A 17867-nucleotide genomic window follows, 5' to 3' on the forward strand; every position below is an offset into this window, starting at 1 on the left:
AGCTGACCCCACGTGGAACTGCGATAAACGTCAAGTTCTTTCCAAATGACAGGATCACAAGCAATAAATATATGTTTCTGTTTTGAGCCACTAAGTTTTGGAATGGTTTGTCACGTAGCAAAAGGTGAGTTAAAGAACACATTCCCTAACTTTGTATTATGATTTTAAATCAGTGCTCAAATCCATAAGGAACAACGTTCATCAATGATACTGGCTACATGTATAAGAGAAACGATGCTGAGAGAGAAGACTGCTAAATTAGGATGCTATGTGTTCTTTAAAGCTTAAGCAAGTGATTTATCCTCTCTGGGCCTCTGTTTCTTATCTGTTTAACACCAATAATAACATCTGCTCTATCTACCTCATGACATTGTTATAAAGATCAAAAGAGATAAGATGTTCGAGCAATTCATAAAGGGCCATAAAGATATAAGGTGTGGTCACTCTGTGTCATCACTGCATAAGGCTCCCTTAAGCACATCACTGGGGATCCCAAGGAAGAACGACCCAGCAGCACTTGCCATTCTCTAGACCCACGAGAAACCATAATGAACAACTGCTTTAACCTACTAAGTTTTGGGGTGATCCACAGGAATAAATATCCAGAAAGTTGTCTTATAACTTTTATGGTTATCAGTTCTCTTCAACAAGATACAAAAATTAAGACTCTTCCTTTGAGCTTAAATAAACTAAATCTCTTTGTAGACAACTGTTCGCTTTTATGTTTTATAGACTTGTAATAATAATAAAAGAGTTAACATTTATTGAGGGTTTACCACGGTATAAGCACTTTACATGAATCAGCCTATTTAATTCTTGAAACAGCCCTATAAGGTAGGAATTACTATTAGCCCCAATTTACCAGTATGGAAGCAGGTTAACCCTCATTTGCCCATGGGCTCAGTATACCAGTAAAAAGTTCTCTCAATCACTATCATTTAACCAATAAAGTCAACATTAAAGCTATAAATGAAACAAATACCTAATGGAACTTTTCTAGAGATAGTCTGTATGTAAAACATAATGGAAAAGATAATAATATCTCAAAACACACTGAAGCATTAAAATCATCCATCACTTCAGAAAAATAAAGCATTCTTTACTTGATCTAAACTCCACAGCAAAGTATGTATTTGGATGTTCATATTCTAGCTCTGTATCAGTATTTTCCCTCCTGAGAAAAAGAGTTAAGAACATGAGCTGACCAAACTAATAGCCTATGCTTACCAATTTCCTGCCGAGTGCTGCACACTCCAACTCCATACTCCTCTAGGACTTTGGCAGCTGCCTCCTGACATGGTCCAGTGTTCCTCGCAAATCCGAGATAGTTGTAGGAACCCATGTTTATAACATCTTTAATTACATTCCCTGTGTACCTGTATTTCAACAGCATAAAAGTTCATGAAATTCAGGAGCAAGTCAAATACTTACATGTGATAATAAACTTATTGATAATACAAAAGGAAGCACCATCTGTAGGAATTAAGAGAGAATATGGTCTCCATGAAAAGCAGCTCAGACTCACTACCAATTAGGAAGGTGGCCATTAAAACAAAATATCAATTTTCACTTATCAATAGGGATGTTTAAAAACTAACTACATGATGGGAATTCCCTGGTGGTCGGTCCAGTGATTAGGACTTGACGCTTTCACTGTTGTAGCCTGGGTTCAATTCCTGGCCAGGAAACTCTAAGATCCCACAAGCCATGCAGCATGACTCCGAAAAATTTTTTAATTAAAAAAAAAAAAAAGAAAAATCTGACCATATTCAGTGTTGGCCAGGATGCTTTCATAAGCTGTAGATAAGAGTATCTTTTCCTTTTGGAGGGCAGTTTGGCAGTACTTACCTAACAAACCTATCGTTTTTGAATGAACTTTTTGGCCAACTCAATACATATTTTTGACTGAGCAATTCCTACACACATATAAAAGGATATATGCTTAAGGATCCTTCAAGTTACTACACAATTCATACCTACCATGTCCCTTTCTCAGGCACATGGATCAGTGACATTCCACACGGTGGAAGAACAGTCAGCCCTGGACCCCAGAATAAGGATCACAGTTCAGAGGCTTTACTGGTCTAAGATGGTCATGAAGTATAGACAAAGAATTAACTACTGCTGTCTTAACTCAGAGATCTGGGGTTTTTAAGATAGGATGAGGCAGCCCAATGTGTTCTACATTATATGTATCTATATTTTAGAATACTAAGTAGCCACTACAAATAATGAGCTTGCTGTGAATAGGCACAAGAAAGATGTTACTGATATGTTAGCAAGCAAAAAAGCAAGATGTAAAATACTTTCTATATTAAGATCCCATAATCAAAACACTGTGTGCAACCCCAGTAATACACTACATACATACGCCACAGAAAATATCTGGAGGAATAATATACAATCAACTGATAATAATGGTCATCTCTAGGAAGTGAGCATTTGTGGGGAGGTGGATTTGCAAAAGGACAGTGGTTAGTTCTCATAGGAGACCTTCACTTTATTTGTATTATCTTTTAAAAAAAAGATAATAATAATGACCATACAACCATGAAAAGCTTGCAAAATATAAACAAAATTTTATCAATATATAAAATTTTCTAATCTGTGCTCTGTGACAACCTAGAGCACTGGCATGGGTGGGAGATGGAGGGAGGTTCAAATGGGAGAGGACATATATATATACCTATGGCTGATTCATGTTGATGTATGGCAGAAACTAATTATCCTCCAATTAAAAAAACTGGTTTTCTAAACAGTTCAATCCATTTAAGTAAAAACACTCCTTGAATCATCTGAGAAATCAAAATATCCATAAATAAATTCAGACACTTGACTCTACTAAACGGCCCAACAAAAAGGACAATTTTTCTTTGTGTGTGTTCTTTTCAGTAAGTCCAATTTTTTTTCAGTTATAATCCAACAGTGGCAGATGTCACAGAGAGATGCATTTTAAAAATCTCCAAAACAATGAACAACATGCAAGAAAGTTAATCATGCTGTATTGTACTCTCAATACTTCTACTCCTGCTTTGACAGAATACTCTAACTGCAACAGAAAATCTTCTGAGGTGAAGAAATCCACTGAAATAATTTCCCAACCAAGACTCACTTGAAGGACCAGTTGTAGTCATGAGACTGTCTCTCCATAATGTCCACCCTGGCTCCAGGCACACTGCAGATGGGCCGGTTCCAGTTGTCTCTGATCCTCATGTAGAGATTCCTCGTGTAGAAGTTCTCGAAATCCTGGTACAATGACACAAAGTCCTGCCAACGAATGGTGAGATGCCATATGTTTAACTGAGTTTCTCTGCACAACTTCTCTTTTCATAGTACAAGAGCACTTTAGAAGGAGAGGTCAGTTATTCAGAATAAACTGATACGGAAAACATTTGGGAAGGCATCCATTCTTTCTGTTGTTTTAAAACAACTCAACCAGATAAAAATCACTTAGCTTTGACCGATGAGCTCTAAGAAAATGGTTGCAAGTCACTACACGATTGCATGAAAGTAGGGTCAAAGAATTTAACTTTGTAAAGCAGACCTCATAAAAATAAAACTTAGTTGTACAATTCTGTCAATAAATGATTTTCCCTTCTAATAACCTTAATAACACTGTACTCTGCTCCATCTCTGCCCCATAATGTACTAGGGGAAATGCCATAAAATCCTATAATTCCAATTTCAACCAAGAAAAATAATTCCAAAATTCAGATTCCATTCTCTGCATATTTTCAAGGATCAAAAGGAAATTAATCCAAAGAAGAATTATAAATAAGAAAAACTAAAAGGTAGGTTATAGAAAGACACATGTCTTAGGTTTCTTTCCTTGGATGGGAGTTTTTAAAAAAATCTCAAAATGAATTTCCATGATCAAGACTTTAGACTTTAAAGATCTCCCTTATAAGTTATGCTAAATTCTAAGTCTGTAAAAAATACAGTCACAGTGGAGCTTTAATTAAGACATAATGTTCTGCTCAGAGCAGAGTGACCAGACCACATGAGGTCTACCTGAGGGTAATTGGTAAACAAAACAGAAGAAAACTGTACCAGAGTTTTACAACAGTCAGCAAACTACTGAGCTTCTAGCCCTCAGATCTGGGCTTGGTGCCAACCCAAATTAATCTTTTAAATAAGCTAATCAAAAATATTAAAACTTTAAGCCTTATTCTGTAAAAGATTTTCACTGCTAAAGAAGGCTCTACATAAAACTTTAAAATTAACAACCTTCTAGGACACTGGACTCTAAAGTGCCCACTAAATAAATAAACCTCACAGTAGATAAAAATCTCCTTAAATAAAGCTGAAGTAAAGTCACAAAGTTCTCAGGAATTTGTGGTACCTGATACCATCTCCCCTGCAACTGGTAAAGAGTCGGACATGACTGAGCGACTGAACTGAACTGAACTGAAGAGAAAATATCCACAGATGCTCTGTCTGTCACAACTGGAAGTTTACTACTCAAATATTCGGTGGGCCAAAAAGCTTCTTCAGTTTTTTGTGTGCTGTGTGCTTAGTTCGTCAGTCGTGTCCAACTCTTTGCGACCCAGGGACTACAGCCCACCAGGCTCCTCTGTCCTTGGGGATTCTCCAAGTAACAGTACTGGAATGGGATGCCACACCCTTTTCCAGGGGATCTCCCCAACCCAGGGATCGAACCCAGGTCTCCTGCACTGCAGGTGGATTCTTTACCATCTGAGCCACCATGAAGCCCAAGAATACTGAAGTGGGTCTGTGCTGTGCTTAGTCACTCAATTGTGTCCGACTCTTTGTGACACCATGGACTGTAGCCTGCAAGGCTTTCCTGCCCATGGGGATTCTCCAGGCAAGAATAATGGAGTGGGTAGCCTTTCCCTTCTCCAGGGGATCTTCCCAACCCAGGGATCGAACCCAGGTCTCCAGCACTACAGGTGGATTCTTTACCATCTGAGCATACAACCAAACTTCCCGACTCAGGAATCAAACTGGGGTCTCCTGCACTGCAGGCAGATTCTTAAAAATAAAAAACATTTTCATTTTCACCAAGAACTTTACTGAACATATTCACCATTTTGTTCCATTACCTTCTGCTATTTTTTAGGCAACTTCATAATTCCACCTTCCCTAAACTTTCTATCATTTTGAGCAAAGAACTGTTCCAGGTGCCTTTTACAGTCTTCCAGGGGGTTGAAATTTTTCCTACTAAGAGAATTTTGTAAAGTTCGAAATAAATGGAAATCCAAAGGTGCGATGTCTGGTGAATATGACAGATGAATCAGAACTTCCCAGCCAAGCTGTAACAGTTTTTGCCTGGTCATTAAAGAAACATGCAGTCTTGCAGTATGCTGACGGAAGATTATGCACTTTCTGTTGACTAATTCCAGATGCTTTTTGTCAAGTGCTTTCAGTTGCTCTAAGAGGAAGCAATACTTGTTGGAATTAATTGGATGAAGACCAACAAAGCCTTTGGTGTTCAATTCGCTTGCCCTATGATCTCTTTTCGTTCCAACATTATTGTATAGTATCCACTTTTCATTGCCCATCACAGCTTGTTATAAAAATGGAACTTTTCATTATATTTCAGTAGAGAATCACATGTGGAAACATGGTCAAGAAGGTTTTTATTCACTTATGTGGAATCCAAACACCAAAGTGATTACCATAACCAAGCAGGTGTAAATTATTTCCAACGCTTTATCTGGATATTTTGAATATGTTACCTATCTCCTGTGTGATATGATGTTCAGTTCAGTTGCTTAGTTGTGTCCAACTCTCCCTGTCCATCACCAACTCCCGGAGTTCACTCAGACTCACGTCCATCGAGTCAGTGATGCCATCCAGCCTTCCTCTGTCATCCCCTTCTCCTCCTGCCCCTAATCCCTCCCAGCATCACGGTCTTTTCCAATGAGTCAACTCTTCGCACGAGGTGGCCAAAGTATTGGACTTTCAGCTTCAGCATCAGTCCTTCCAGTGAACACCCAGGACTGATCTCCTTTAGGATGGACTGGTTGGATCTCCTTGCAGTCCAAGGGACTCTCAAGAGTCTTCTCCAACACCACAGTTCAAAAGCATCAATTCTTCGGCACTCAGCTTTCTTCACAGTCCAACTCTCACATCCATACATGACCACTGGAAAAACCATAGCCTTGACTAGACGGACCTTTGTTGGCAAAGTAATGTCTCTGCTTTTTAATATGCTATAATGTTGGTTGTTCTCAATTAATGTCTCGATTTGACACATTAATCAACTTCAACTGGTCTCCCCGATGGTAAAGCATCATCTGGTGAAAAATCTCCAGCATGAAACTTCACAAACCACTTTTGATAGATAAGTACCTTCTCTGTACACCATACAAATATTTTTTTGTGTGTTTCAGCTGCATTTTTACCTTTCTTGAAATAATAAAACATAGAATCTGCCTGCAATGCAAGATACCAGGGTTTGATCTCTGGGTTGGGAAGATCCCTTGGAGAACGGAATGGCTACCCACTCCACTATTCTTGCCTGGAAAATTCCATGGACAGAGAGGAGCCTGGTGGGTTACAGTCCAAGGGTTGCAAGTCAGACACAAATGAACAACTAACACTTCCACTTTCTTTTCTCAACATGGAGAAAATGTTTTTCTTTTCTCTTCCATCTTCAATATTTAAATAGCTACACAAAAATTCAGCAATTTTGATAATTTTATTAAAATGCACACTGATATAACACCTGTCACAATACAATCTAACAAAATTTTTGAATGAGTTAAAGACAACTAAGTGCTACTAGAGCCAGGAAAAACCAAACAAACCTTTTCTCCAACCCAATAAATAAGAGCCACATTGGGGGTAGAGGAGTAAAAGCTGAGCTTGCAGTTCATCGGCAGTGTGAGAGACAGGCTATAATAAGCGATGGCTGCAAAGCTGCTGCTGCTAAGTCGCTTCAGTCGTGTCCAATTCTGTGCGACCCCACAGACGGCAGCCCACCAGGCTCCTCTGTCCCTGGGATTCTCCAGGCAAGAACACTGGAGTGGGGTGCCATTTCCTTCCAATGCATGAAAGTGAAAAGTGAAAGTGAAGTCACTCAGTCGTGTCCGACTCCGTAGCGACCCCATGAACTGCAGCCTACCAGGCTCCCCTGTCCATGGGATTTTCCAGGCAAGAGTACTGGAGTCGGTTGCCATTGCTTTCTCCGGCTGCAAAGCTAGCATTTCCCAAATGTCTCAAGACAAAACTCCAGGGAATTCCCTGGTGGTCCAGGGGTTAAGACTCGGGGCTTCACTGCTGTTGGGCCTGGGTTCAGTCTTTGGTTGGGGAACTAAGATTCCATAAGCTGCACAATGCAGCTAAAAAATAAAGAAATAAAACTCCAGCATATACTGTATAAAAGGATTTTGGCCCCATGACAAAGAAGCTTTCTCTGAAAAGCCGAATAATGGGGCCATGTGCGGGTACATACATCCATATAGAAAAATGGCTGAACAAGCCTGTGCTTATTCTGCATTCAAACCAGTCTTTCAGCCACAGGAAGTAAGTGACACAGATGACAAGAATCCCTGAGGGAATGTTTTACTTGAACTGCAGAGGTCAAAAGCCAGGGGCCCACTTTCTGACAGCTAGTTTATTTCTCTCATGTAAAAATAGGTAAAATAGGTACTAATTATAGCACAGGGAAGCAATTTTTAAAGAATTAATAATTTCTATCACAACCTAAGTTTAACTTACCAACCATATTATATACAGCCATATTATACACCTTTACACATCTATACTATGTCCAGATATATGCTCTTCCTTCTTTATCTTATTAGACTGAATCACATTGAAATTATCATTTTAGCAGTTCAAAAATGGTCAAATATTGGTATTTTCATATGATTTGATGTATATTTATTATTTAAAACGCAACGAAAACAGGAAAACAAATTCACAGATTTAGAACAAAATACCTTAAACAAAGTACAAAGGCACTATTCATAAAGGAAGACGGATAAATCTGCTTACTTTAAAAGAACTTCTGTTCATTAAAAGACACACACAGAAAACTTAAGGCTGATTCACGCTGATGTTTGGTAGAAACCAACACAATACTGTAAGCAATTATTCTTCAATCAAAAACAAATAAGTTTTTTTAAAAAGATATACACAGAGTGGCAAGACAAGTCACAAAATGGGCTTAGACAATTGTAAAATGTCTTCTAGAGGACATAAAAATTTCCTATAAACAGCTAAGAAAAAAACAAAACAAAAGAGAAAGCCAAGAGATAAACAGGCCAAAGATTTTAACTGGCACTTCACAAAATAGAAACATCAAATAATCATTAAACATAATGCAAAGGTGTTTAGCTTAATTGGGCAATTGAGAAATGCAAATTAAAACTACAATGAGATACCAGACATAAATACACCAGAACTGGCAAAAAAAAAAATTTAATTCTGACAATAGTAATTGTTGGTTAGGATGTGGAACAATGAGAACCCTCAAACACAGCTGGTAAGTGTAAAAAATAGTACAATCACTTTGAAAAAGTTTGTTACTATTTAGTAAAGTTGAAGACATGCATATTCTATAACCCATGTATTCTAAGACTTGAGAAATTCATAGATACATGTTCAGGAAACATATATTAGAAAGCTGACAGCAGCTTTATGAGTCACTGACAAAAACTGGAAAAAAAAAAAAAAGCCTCAATGTCCACTGACACTAGAGTAGATAAACTTTATTAGTTATACTCTTACATTGGGATTCTATTCAGCGATGAAAACAAATGAAGCAGAAGTACACCATAAGACAGCTGAATCCTATGCTGAATACATAAACTAAGGCACAAAACATACACACAATGCAAATCCATTTATAGAATGTTCAAAACTGGGCTTAACTAAATTGTATTGCTTATAGATATACATGCAGATGATAAAACCATAAAGAAAAGTCAAGACAATCGCTAGCCTAAGGGAGAGGGAAAAGGCAGGACTGAGAAGCGACATGTGGGGGTGCGGTTTCTGACGTGACAGCAATGTGTTACCTCTAAGGTGGTAGTTTCATCACTGCTCACTTATATAAGCACTCATTACAACCACATCCACTTTTTTATTAACCTTTCAAGATGTGTGGTGTACATATGTATATATTGGTTATATATAACCAATAAACAGGTTAAAAAGTAAAGGAAAGAGCATTTTTCAATAAATCTCACACAGAAGTTTTACATGACAAAGTCTGTTGAACTGCCTGGCTCAACAGCATGTAACCCAATTTGCTTTAACATCTGACCGCAAGAAAACCCACTGTGTCTGCTGACACTAAGGCACGTAGCTATTCGGGAAACATCAGGGTGCTTCCAAACCTTCGGCCACTGAAACTGAAGGCTACACACCAGAAACCTTTGCTTTAAAAATGCTCTAGAAAAACATCTATTTCTGCTTTATTGACTATGCCAAAGCCTTTGACTGTGTGGATCACAATCAACTGTGGAAAATTCTGAAAGAGATGGGAATACCAGCCCACCTGACCTGCCTCTTGAGAAACCTATATGCAGGTCAGGAAGCAACAGTTAGAACTGGACATGGAACAACAGACTGGTTCCAAATAGGAAAAGGAGTACGTCAAGGCTGTATATTGTCACCCTGATTATTTAACTTATATGCAGAGTACATCATGAGAAACGCTGGGCTGGAAGAAGCACAAGCTGGAATCAAGATTGCCAGGAGAAATATCAATAACCTCAGATATGCAGATGACACCACCCTTATGGCAGAAAGTGAAGAGGAACTCAAAAGCCTCTTGATGAAAGTGAAAGAGGAGAGTGAAAAAGTTGGCTTAAAGCTCAACATTCAGAAAACTGAAGAAGATCATGGCATCTGGTCCCATCACTTCATGGGAAATAGATGGAGAAACAGTGGAAACAGTGTCAGATTTTATTTTTTTGGGCTCCAAAAATCACTGCAGATGGTGACTGCAGCCATGAAATTAAGACGCTTACTCCTTGGAAGGAAAGTTACGACCAACCTAGATAGTATCTTCAAAAGCAGGGACGTTACTTTGCCAACAAAGGTCCGTCTAGTCAAGGCTATGGTTTTTCCAGTGGTCATGTATGGATGTGAGAGTTGGACTGTGAAGAAAGCTGAGTGCTAAAGAATTGATGCTTTTGAACTGTGGTGCTGGAAAAGACTCTTGAGAGTCCCTTGTACTGCAAGGAGATCCAACCAGTCCATCCTAAAGGAGATCAGTCCTGGGTGTTCACTGGAAGGACTGATGCTGAAGCTAAAACTCCAATACTTTGGCCACCTTATGCAAAGAGTTGACTCATTGGAAAAGACCCTGATACTGGGAGGGATTAGGGGCAGGAGGAGAAGGCGACGACAGAGGATGAGATGGCTGGATGGCATCACTGACTCGATGGACATGAGTCTGAGTGAACTCTGGGAGTTGGTGATGGACAGGGAGGCCTGGTGTGCTGCGATTCACGGGGTCACAAAGAGTCGGGACACAACTGAGCAGCTGAACTGAACTGAATGCTGTTTATGGGTTACTACAGTACTGTTAAGACATTTCATGGTGATAAACAGGATGACTGACTGTGTGTGTGCTCAGTCATGTCTGACTCTGAGACCCCACGGACTACCCCCCCACCCACCCCCTCCTCCGTCCACGGATTATCCAGACAAGAATACTGGAGTGAGTTTGCTATTTCCTCCTCCAGGGAATCTTCCCAGCCCAGGGGTCAAATCCCTGCAGGTCCTGCATTAGCAAGTGGGTTCTTTACCACTGAGCCACCTAGGAAGCATGACAAAGAAGATACTGCATATCAGAGACAGGCTAATGATAAAAAGTCTTTAATGGTCTAAATTTTTATTTTGGCAACACTTCCTTTTCTAGAGAAGGAAATAACCTCATAAGGTATGTCCAGAGATAGCTGAAGCATGACAAAATTGTTTCAATACTTAAATTAAGAGAATTTGAAAATCCTATATAATTCCCACCTGAAGAAGTAACGAAAATGAAAAGCAATCCAAAAGAGGGAATATATACACATGCACAGCTGGCTCACTTTGCTGTACAGCAGAAACTAACACAACATTGTAAAGGAACTCCAATAAAAATTAATTTAAAAAAAAGCATTATGTGGCTAGGGGTGTTATAAACTAACAATGTCATCTCTAGCTCTACTTAATGAAGACAATCAGGTGAAATAACCTGAGAAAAGTATTAAGCTAGTGACTTTAAAATCTCTGAATTGTGGTCAAGAGCTTTCCCTATTATTCATGTAAATCACGTTACTTACTGTGTGTTCTTTCATGTTTTTAATGTTATAGGAGGTCACTTCCTTGCTGTTTCTGTAACATCAGTGAAAGCATAAAATGAGATTTCAAGATTAGAGACATTTGTTTTCTCTAAATCTAAAAGTGGGTCATCTGTGTGTCTGCATCTGAATATGTATACACACACACACAAACACACACAGGACTGTGAATACATCAGTTCAAAGCCCAGAACTTTTCACTGTAATTATTACCACCACTCACATCTTAGCACTTACCTCTTAGACACTTAACTGAATGTGTAATATGATACATTAACATGTGCCAAGCAGTCTTTCAGGCACCGATTATACAGTGAACAAAAAGAAAGTAATACTCTTTGCCCTTGTGCAATTTATGCTTTGGTGGAAGAAACAGATATTGAAATAAGACACATGTATAAAATATAAAGTATGTCAGTAGTGAAAGTGCTAATGAAAACAAAAATCAAACAGAGAAGCAGGATGTAAAATGCTGGCATCATGCTGAAACTTAGCTAGGGTGGCCAGGGTACAATGAGGAAGAGAAAGCAAGGAAACCATCCACAAGACTACCTGGGGCAGAGCTTTCCCGGCAGGTGAACAGCAAGTGCAATGGCATCGAGGCAAGAGTATACTTACTTAGAACCTTGAAGGAAATGCAAAGAGACCAGTGTGCCTGGAGCAGAGGAGTGAGAGGCTAAGTAAACAATAAATTATGCATAGGTGATAAATTCGGAGAAGGCAATGGCACCCCACTCCAGCACTCTTGCCTGGAAAATCCCACGGACGGAGGAGCCTGGAAGGCTGCAGTCCATGGGGTCGCTGAGGGTCGGACACGACTGAGCGACTTCACTTTTACTTTTCACTTTCATGCATTGGAGAAGGAAATGGCAACCCACTCCAGTGTCCTTGCCTGGAGAACCCCAGGGACAGGGGAGCCTGGTGGGCTGTCGTCCATTGGGTCGCACAGAGTCGGACAGGACTGAAGCGATTTAGCAGCAGCAGCAGGTGATAAATTAAGATTGATTAAAAGGGGTGAAGTCTGAATTTCCTAATGGACCACAAAAGGCATATGCCAAAAAGAAGAAGAGGAGTAACCCCAAAGCCTAAGCAACTGGAAGAAGAGAACTGTTATTCACGGAGATAGGGAAGACTGCTGGTTGATTAGAGAAGGGTATGTCAGCTCAGTTTTAGACAAGCAGAGTTTGCGGGGCCTATGTGGAGATGCCAAGTGGGCAGCTACCTACACAGTGCAGAGCCCACTGAAGGAGACAGTGCTAGAGACATGTATTTAGACATTCTCGTCGTACAGAGGGGCACTGAAAACCAAAACAGCAGATGAAATCACCAAGAGAGTGAGTACAGATGAGAGGAGAAGAGGACTAAGCATGAAGCCTGTGCCACACCTACATCCACACTGAGAAGGTGGGCAAATGACGAGGATGCAGCAGGAGAGGATGAGAGAAAACAGCCAGAAAGACAGGGGGAAAACAGGCAATCGGGTCTAGGAAACAAGTGAGCAAAATGCTTCAGAAGGAGGGAGTGACCAACTGGGTCAAATGCTGAGAGGCCAAACAGGACGAAGACTGAGAAGGACTAAGACGTTGCAATATGGGAGTCGTTTCAGTTGAAGTGTTGGGGCAAAATCTGGACTGGAGTGGGTTCAGTGGAAAGCAGAAAGAAAGACATTGCTACATTGAAGAACTCTGCTTTAAAAGAAGAAAGGAGCCGTAAATGAGGAGAAAGGATTGAGAGAAGGTTTTCTCCTGAGATGGGAGAAATAAACCATCTATGCTACTTGCAATGATGTGATATAGGACAAACTGAGGCCAAGCTGACTCAGGAATCCCAGACGCCAGCACTGACTGTGCAGTGACCAGGAGCAGAGCACTGGCCTGTGTTATCCATGACCAGCTCTACTGGACAGCCTGGACAGCCACACTTAGGTAGAGAAGACTGTTCTTTTACATTTTCAGTCATCTACTACCAAAGATGTTAAGGCATTTTCCAAAGGTTCTAATGAGAAGCAACAAAACCAAAATATAGCTTGAAATCTAAGGAAACCTCAACATGGTTTCTTACACTGGGATCTAAGAGCTGTTGAGGGCTTACAGGCAATCTCTGGCACCTATGAATTTTATTATTGTTTTTAAACTTTATCATAATAAGCATTTTGAAATCGGTTTGCCAGTTTGACACTGCAACGATACTCAATTTAAACTTGGAATGACTGAGCATAGGGGATAGGACACCTGTTTTTTAAACTTCCACATCCTGAGTTAACAGTAAAAACAGTTTCAAACTGCTGAATGCAAAGAACAGCTAAATAACGAAAGAGAGACCTCAAGATTCAAAAGTCAAAAAAACTTTCTAAAAAAAGCTACATTGTTGCTATAAACAAAAAAGCCTAATAGGTGACAGGGAAACTCTTGCAAACCTAGTAACATCACTAGTGCAAAAGGGGAAAGTGGTAACATTTCTGTGGTTTATTCTAGATTTAGATGCCCAGTGAGAAATCCCTAGAAGAAATAAAAACAGACAACTATTCTATACCATGAAATGTGATTTAGCAAAAAAAAAATGAATAATTGAAATACTACACCATGGGGCTTCCCTGGTGGCTCAGACAGTAAATAATCTACCTGTGATGCAGGAGACCCGGGTTCAATCCTTGGGTCGAGAAGATCCCCTGGAGAAGAGAATGACACCCCACTCTAGTACTCTTGCCTGGAGAACCCCATGGACAGAGAAGCCTGGTGGGCACAGTCGATGGGGTTGCAAAGAGTCAGACACAATGGAGCGACTAACACTTTCACTTTTTTTCACTTTTTATACATGGATGAATTCCAAAAACATTCCAAGTGAAAGAAGCCAGACACAAAAAATTATACACTGTATGATCCCATTTATATGAAATGTTTAGAGACAGAAAGTAGATTAGTGGCTACTAAGCGTGGGGTGAGGGAGGAAGGGAGATTGTTATTGCATATGGGTTCCTTTTTCAGATCATGAAAACGCTCTAAGATTAGCTTATGGTGCTGGCTGTATGTTTTCTGTAAATAGTAATAAAAATCATTCAACTGTACGTTTTAAACAGGTGCCCTTCATGGTATATGAATTATATCTCAATAAAGCTGTTTAAAAAAAAAAACAAAAAAGCAGGGGACTTCCTTGGAGGTTCAGTGGTAAAGTATCCACCTGCCAACGCAGGAAACACAAGTTTGATCCCTGATGAGGGAAGATCCCACATGCTGCCGGGCAACTGAGCCCGTGCTCTGGAACCTGAGCTGCAGCTACTGAGCCCACGTGCCACAGCTACTAAAGCCCTAAAGCCCTAGAGCCTGTGCTCCCCAACAAGAAAAGCCACACAGCAAGAGGCTCGAGCACTGCAACTAGAAGACAGCAGCTCCCACGGTAACGAAGACCCAGCACAGACAAAATTAAATGAATAAACAAGCATTAGAAGAAAAAAAAGTGTTGGATAACGAACAGGGGCCTACTGTAGACCACACGGAACTCTGGCCCAGTGTTATGTGGCAGCCTGGATGGGAGGGGAGTTTGGAGGAGAGTGATACAAGTATATATATGGCTGAGTCCCTTCACTGTTCACTTCAAACTATCATGACATTGTTAACTGGCGATGTGCTGTGCTTAGTCGCTCAGCTGTGGCCGCTTCTTTGCAGCCCGCCAGGCTCCTCTGTCCATGGGGATTCTCCAGACAAGAAGACTGGAGCGGGTTGCCACTTCTTCCTCCAGGTAATCTTCCTGATGCAGGGACTGAACCTGAGTCTCCAGCACTGCAGGCAGATTCTTTACCGCTGAGCCACCAGGGAAGCCCGTGTGGTAACTACCCACCATGATTTGCCCCTGACTTCTGGGTATTTCCTATTTAGACGTTGGAACATTTTTATTAACTCAAGCTTTTACTGTTATCTATCACATACATGTTTCTGACTACTAGCTTCACTTCACATAATAAAGAAATCAGACTGAGAAAAAACCATTTTCATCCAAAACACCACTAGTAACAGAGAATCAAGCAGTAAAGAATTCCAACAATTTTATGCAAGTTATGTAAAACAGAACACCCCTATGCAAAACTCACCTTTACTAGCATGACTGTGTGGTTCATTTCTACCCAAAGCAACATAGAAAGAAGAACTAACATAAATAGTTTAAGAGGCTCTCTTTTGTAATGGAATGAGGGAAAAAATAAGGATGTGGTTACAAGCACCACTCACTCAGGAAAATAAGAAAGTAACAACATTATATTTGCATTTTACGATCCTAAGCAAGCACTTTCCCTCCCCTCTTTCCGGTGCCAACACTTTAAAAATGGCCTATCCCTCTCACTACATCTAATCCAGCATAAGAAGACGCACTCGATCTACCATAAAGCCAAAGAAACCTTCCTTCCCTTCTAAAAGCTGAACTGTTACAAGAAAATGGCAGAATTCAGGTTTTAGCTGCTAATGCCATCTACTATGAAAATCCTACTGAAATGGATTTGAATGACTGAGTACGGTCGTCCCATGAACAAACTCTATAGGTAAATGTCCCCTCTGTTCTACATACTTCCTCCCGTTACTTCCTTTTTCTTTTTTTTCCTCCCGTTACTTCCTTCAAGAATTATTTCCTGATTCACTCTGTGCTACTCAGCTTACTTTTTTGTTCTACGTCTGCATATAATCCAAGTACTATTTACCTGCACGGTGCTTTGCAAAGGCCTATGATTTTGAAGTGTTTGTGTTTCCTCAACAGAATCAGATTTAAGAAGAAAATCTACGTGTTCCAATCCTTCTACACAAAGTGAAGTACACACACAGGCAGTCCCAATGCTTCCAAACAGTCAATTTACCCTCTGGAGACGTGAAACAAGTTCCGAAGACAATGTCCTCCTTCACAAAGGAGTTCAGATGCATCCCACGGGTTCATCTGTTCTTCCATCACACTGTGAAAGCACATACCAGCTGTGCACACTCTCCAGTCACTCCCCTGCTCAAAACTGCCTAGGACCTCTCGCTGCCTACCAAACATTCAAACACAGCTTCTCACACATGCACTTTCTAGGCTGGCATTCAGAATGAGTTCTAGAGTTCAGAAAGCAGGGTTTTGCTTGCGTCAGTTAGGGCAACAAGGAAGGGCAGCTTGTGGCTCTGGGGCTGGGGAGGGGACAGCATGGTTGACTGAGAGAAGAGGGCCTGGCTCCTCAGTTCTCCCAGTTTCAGGATCCCCAATCCCCATGCTGACTGGTTTCCGCCTCCTAGGAGCTGAGGACGCCCTTTCCTCCCCCGTGTTTCCTGGCGCTTTATTCCCCTCCCCGCGTCTCGCCATCTACTCCCAGTATCACTGTCCCCTCTCAGTGCTGGTCTCACCGCCGCCACGTCTGCCTCGCTCCTCTTACGCCGCCCCATGAAAGTGAGAGGTTCGGTGGGCCACAAGCGCCCAACTTCCGAATCCCTTCTCTGATCGAGCACATGCCCTGGCCTGGAGGGCCACCCTCTCCATACTTCCCATGCGAGAACACTCAAGTTTGCTTTTTGCAAGATCGGACGTTATTTCACTCTGATTCTATTTACTTATTTTTTTCAATGGAAAAAGGAAAAAAAAACATTTATTATGGGAAAAAGAAAATCTTTTATCATTTAAAATAATAAAATCGAAAAACTTAAAAAATGCCCATAACGAAAGTTTTGGTTTGAGAAAAAACATACTGTTGTTCCTTAGTACAAGACACCTTAGGCTTTGTTTGTTTGTATTTTATTGGAGTATAGCTGATTTACAACAATTTTTTAAAGAGCAGATAATACATGTATATTATACTTCACTACAGAGGCACAAAGGAGTATGCAGAGAAAAGTGAGGTGAGGGGAAGACGGTCTCCTCCCCAGAGACAAGCATTACATCTCTGTTTACCATGACTAAAACAAGACTGCCTTCCATGGAAACAGAGTAGCTCAGTCACATTCTGCTTGAGGGTCTGTGTTTTGGGGAGTAGAGGCGACCTGTGAACAAGACAGGAGTGTACAACACGTCTATGACAAAACACAACACGTGTTCTGAAGAACACGATCTTTCCTGAAGACTGTACACGACTTGGGACACCATACGGTACTGTGAACAGACCCGTCTCCACAAGCCAGTTCTAACATCACACATCTTGGGAAACATTGCTTAACCTGTGAACTGCAGCTTTCTTAGCCATTAAGTAAGTATAGATTTTTGTGATGATGAAATTATGTTAGATCCTCTGATTTCTTGTCCTCACTTTCCTTGTGGAATGTTTTCATCTAACTGCGTCTAGATTATTATTACTTTTTAAAATTTTAATGTATACCCAATGCCTAGAGAAAAAAAATCAGTGAAAATAGCAAGATTAAGAGGCTTCCATTTACAGAATCAAAGACTGACAATTACCTTTTGTTCCTCTCTTTCGGTTGCATGGTGACACTTTTCAATTCTCCAATGCCTCAAGAAATCTCGAAGATATCCGAAGAGAGTGAGGACACCATACCCCACATAAGTAAGCACAGCAACCAGCATTGGTGTTTCTTCAAAACCTTCATTAAAGGGTCTTTTATACAGTCCTCCATTTTCTGTAACATGATGTATCTAAAAGGG

General features: G+C 40.5%; 1 protein-coding gene across 1 annotated transcript in view; it reads right to left on the minus strand.

Moving 5' to 3' along the window:
- The window catches only part of SPTLC2 (serine palmitoyltransferase long chain base subunit 2), a 100400-nt gene that overhangs the window by 57260 nt on the left and 25273 nt on the right, over positions 1-17867 (minus strand). The window contains exons 2-4 of the mRNA XM_061429580.1: positions 17664-17858; positions 3113-3267; positions 1228-1376 (exon numbers count right to left, since the gene is read on the minus strand). Of these exons, the coding sequence (XP_061285564.1) occupies positions 1228-1376; positions 3113-3267; positions 17664-17858 (499 nt within the window). The remainder of the gene's footprint in view (positions 1-1227; positions 1377-3112; positions 3268-17663; positions 17859-17867) is intronic.

The sequence above is a fragment of the Bos javanicus genome, chromosome 10 (assembly GCF_032452875.1).
Source record: "Bos javanicus breed banteng chromosome 10, ARS-OSU_banteng_1.0, whole genome shotgun sequence".
NCBI classification, from domain to species: domain Eukaryota; kingdom Metazoa; phylum Chordata; class Mammalia; order Artiodactyla; family Bovidae; genus Bos; species Bos javanicus.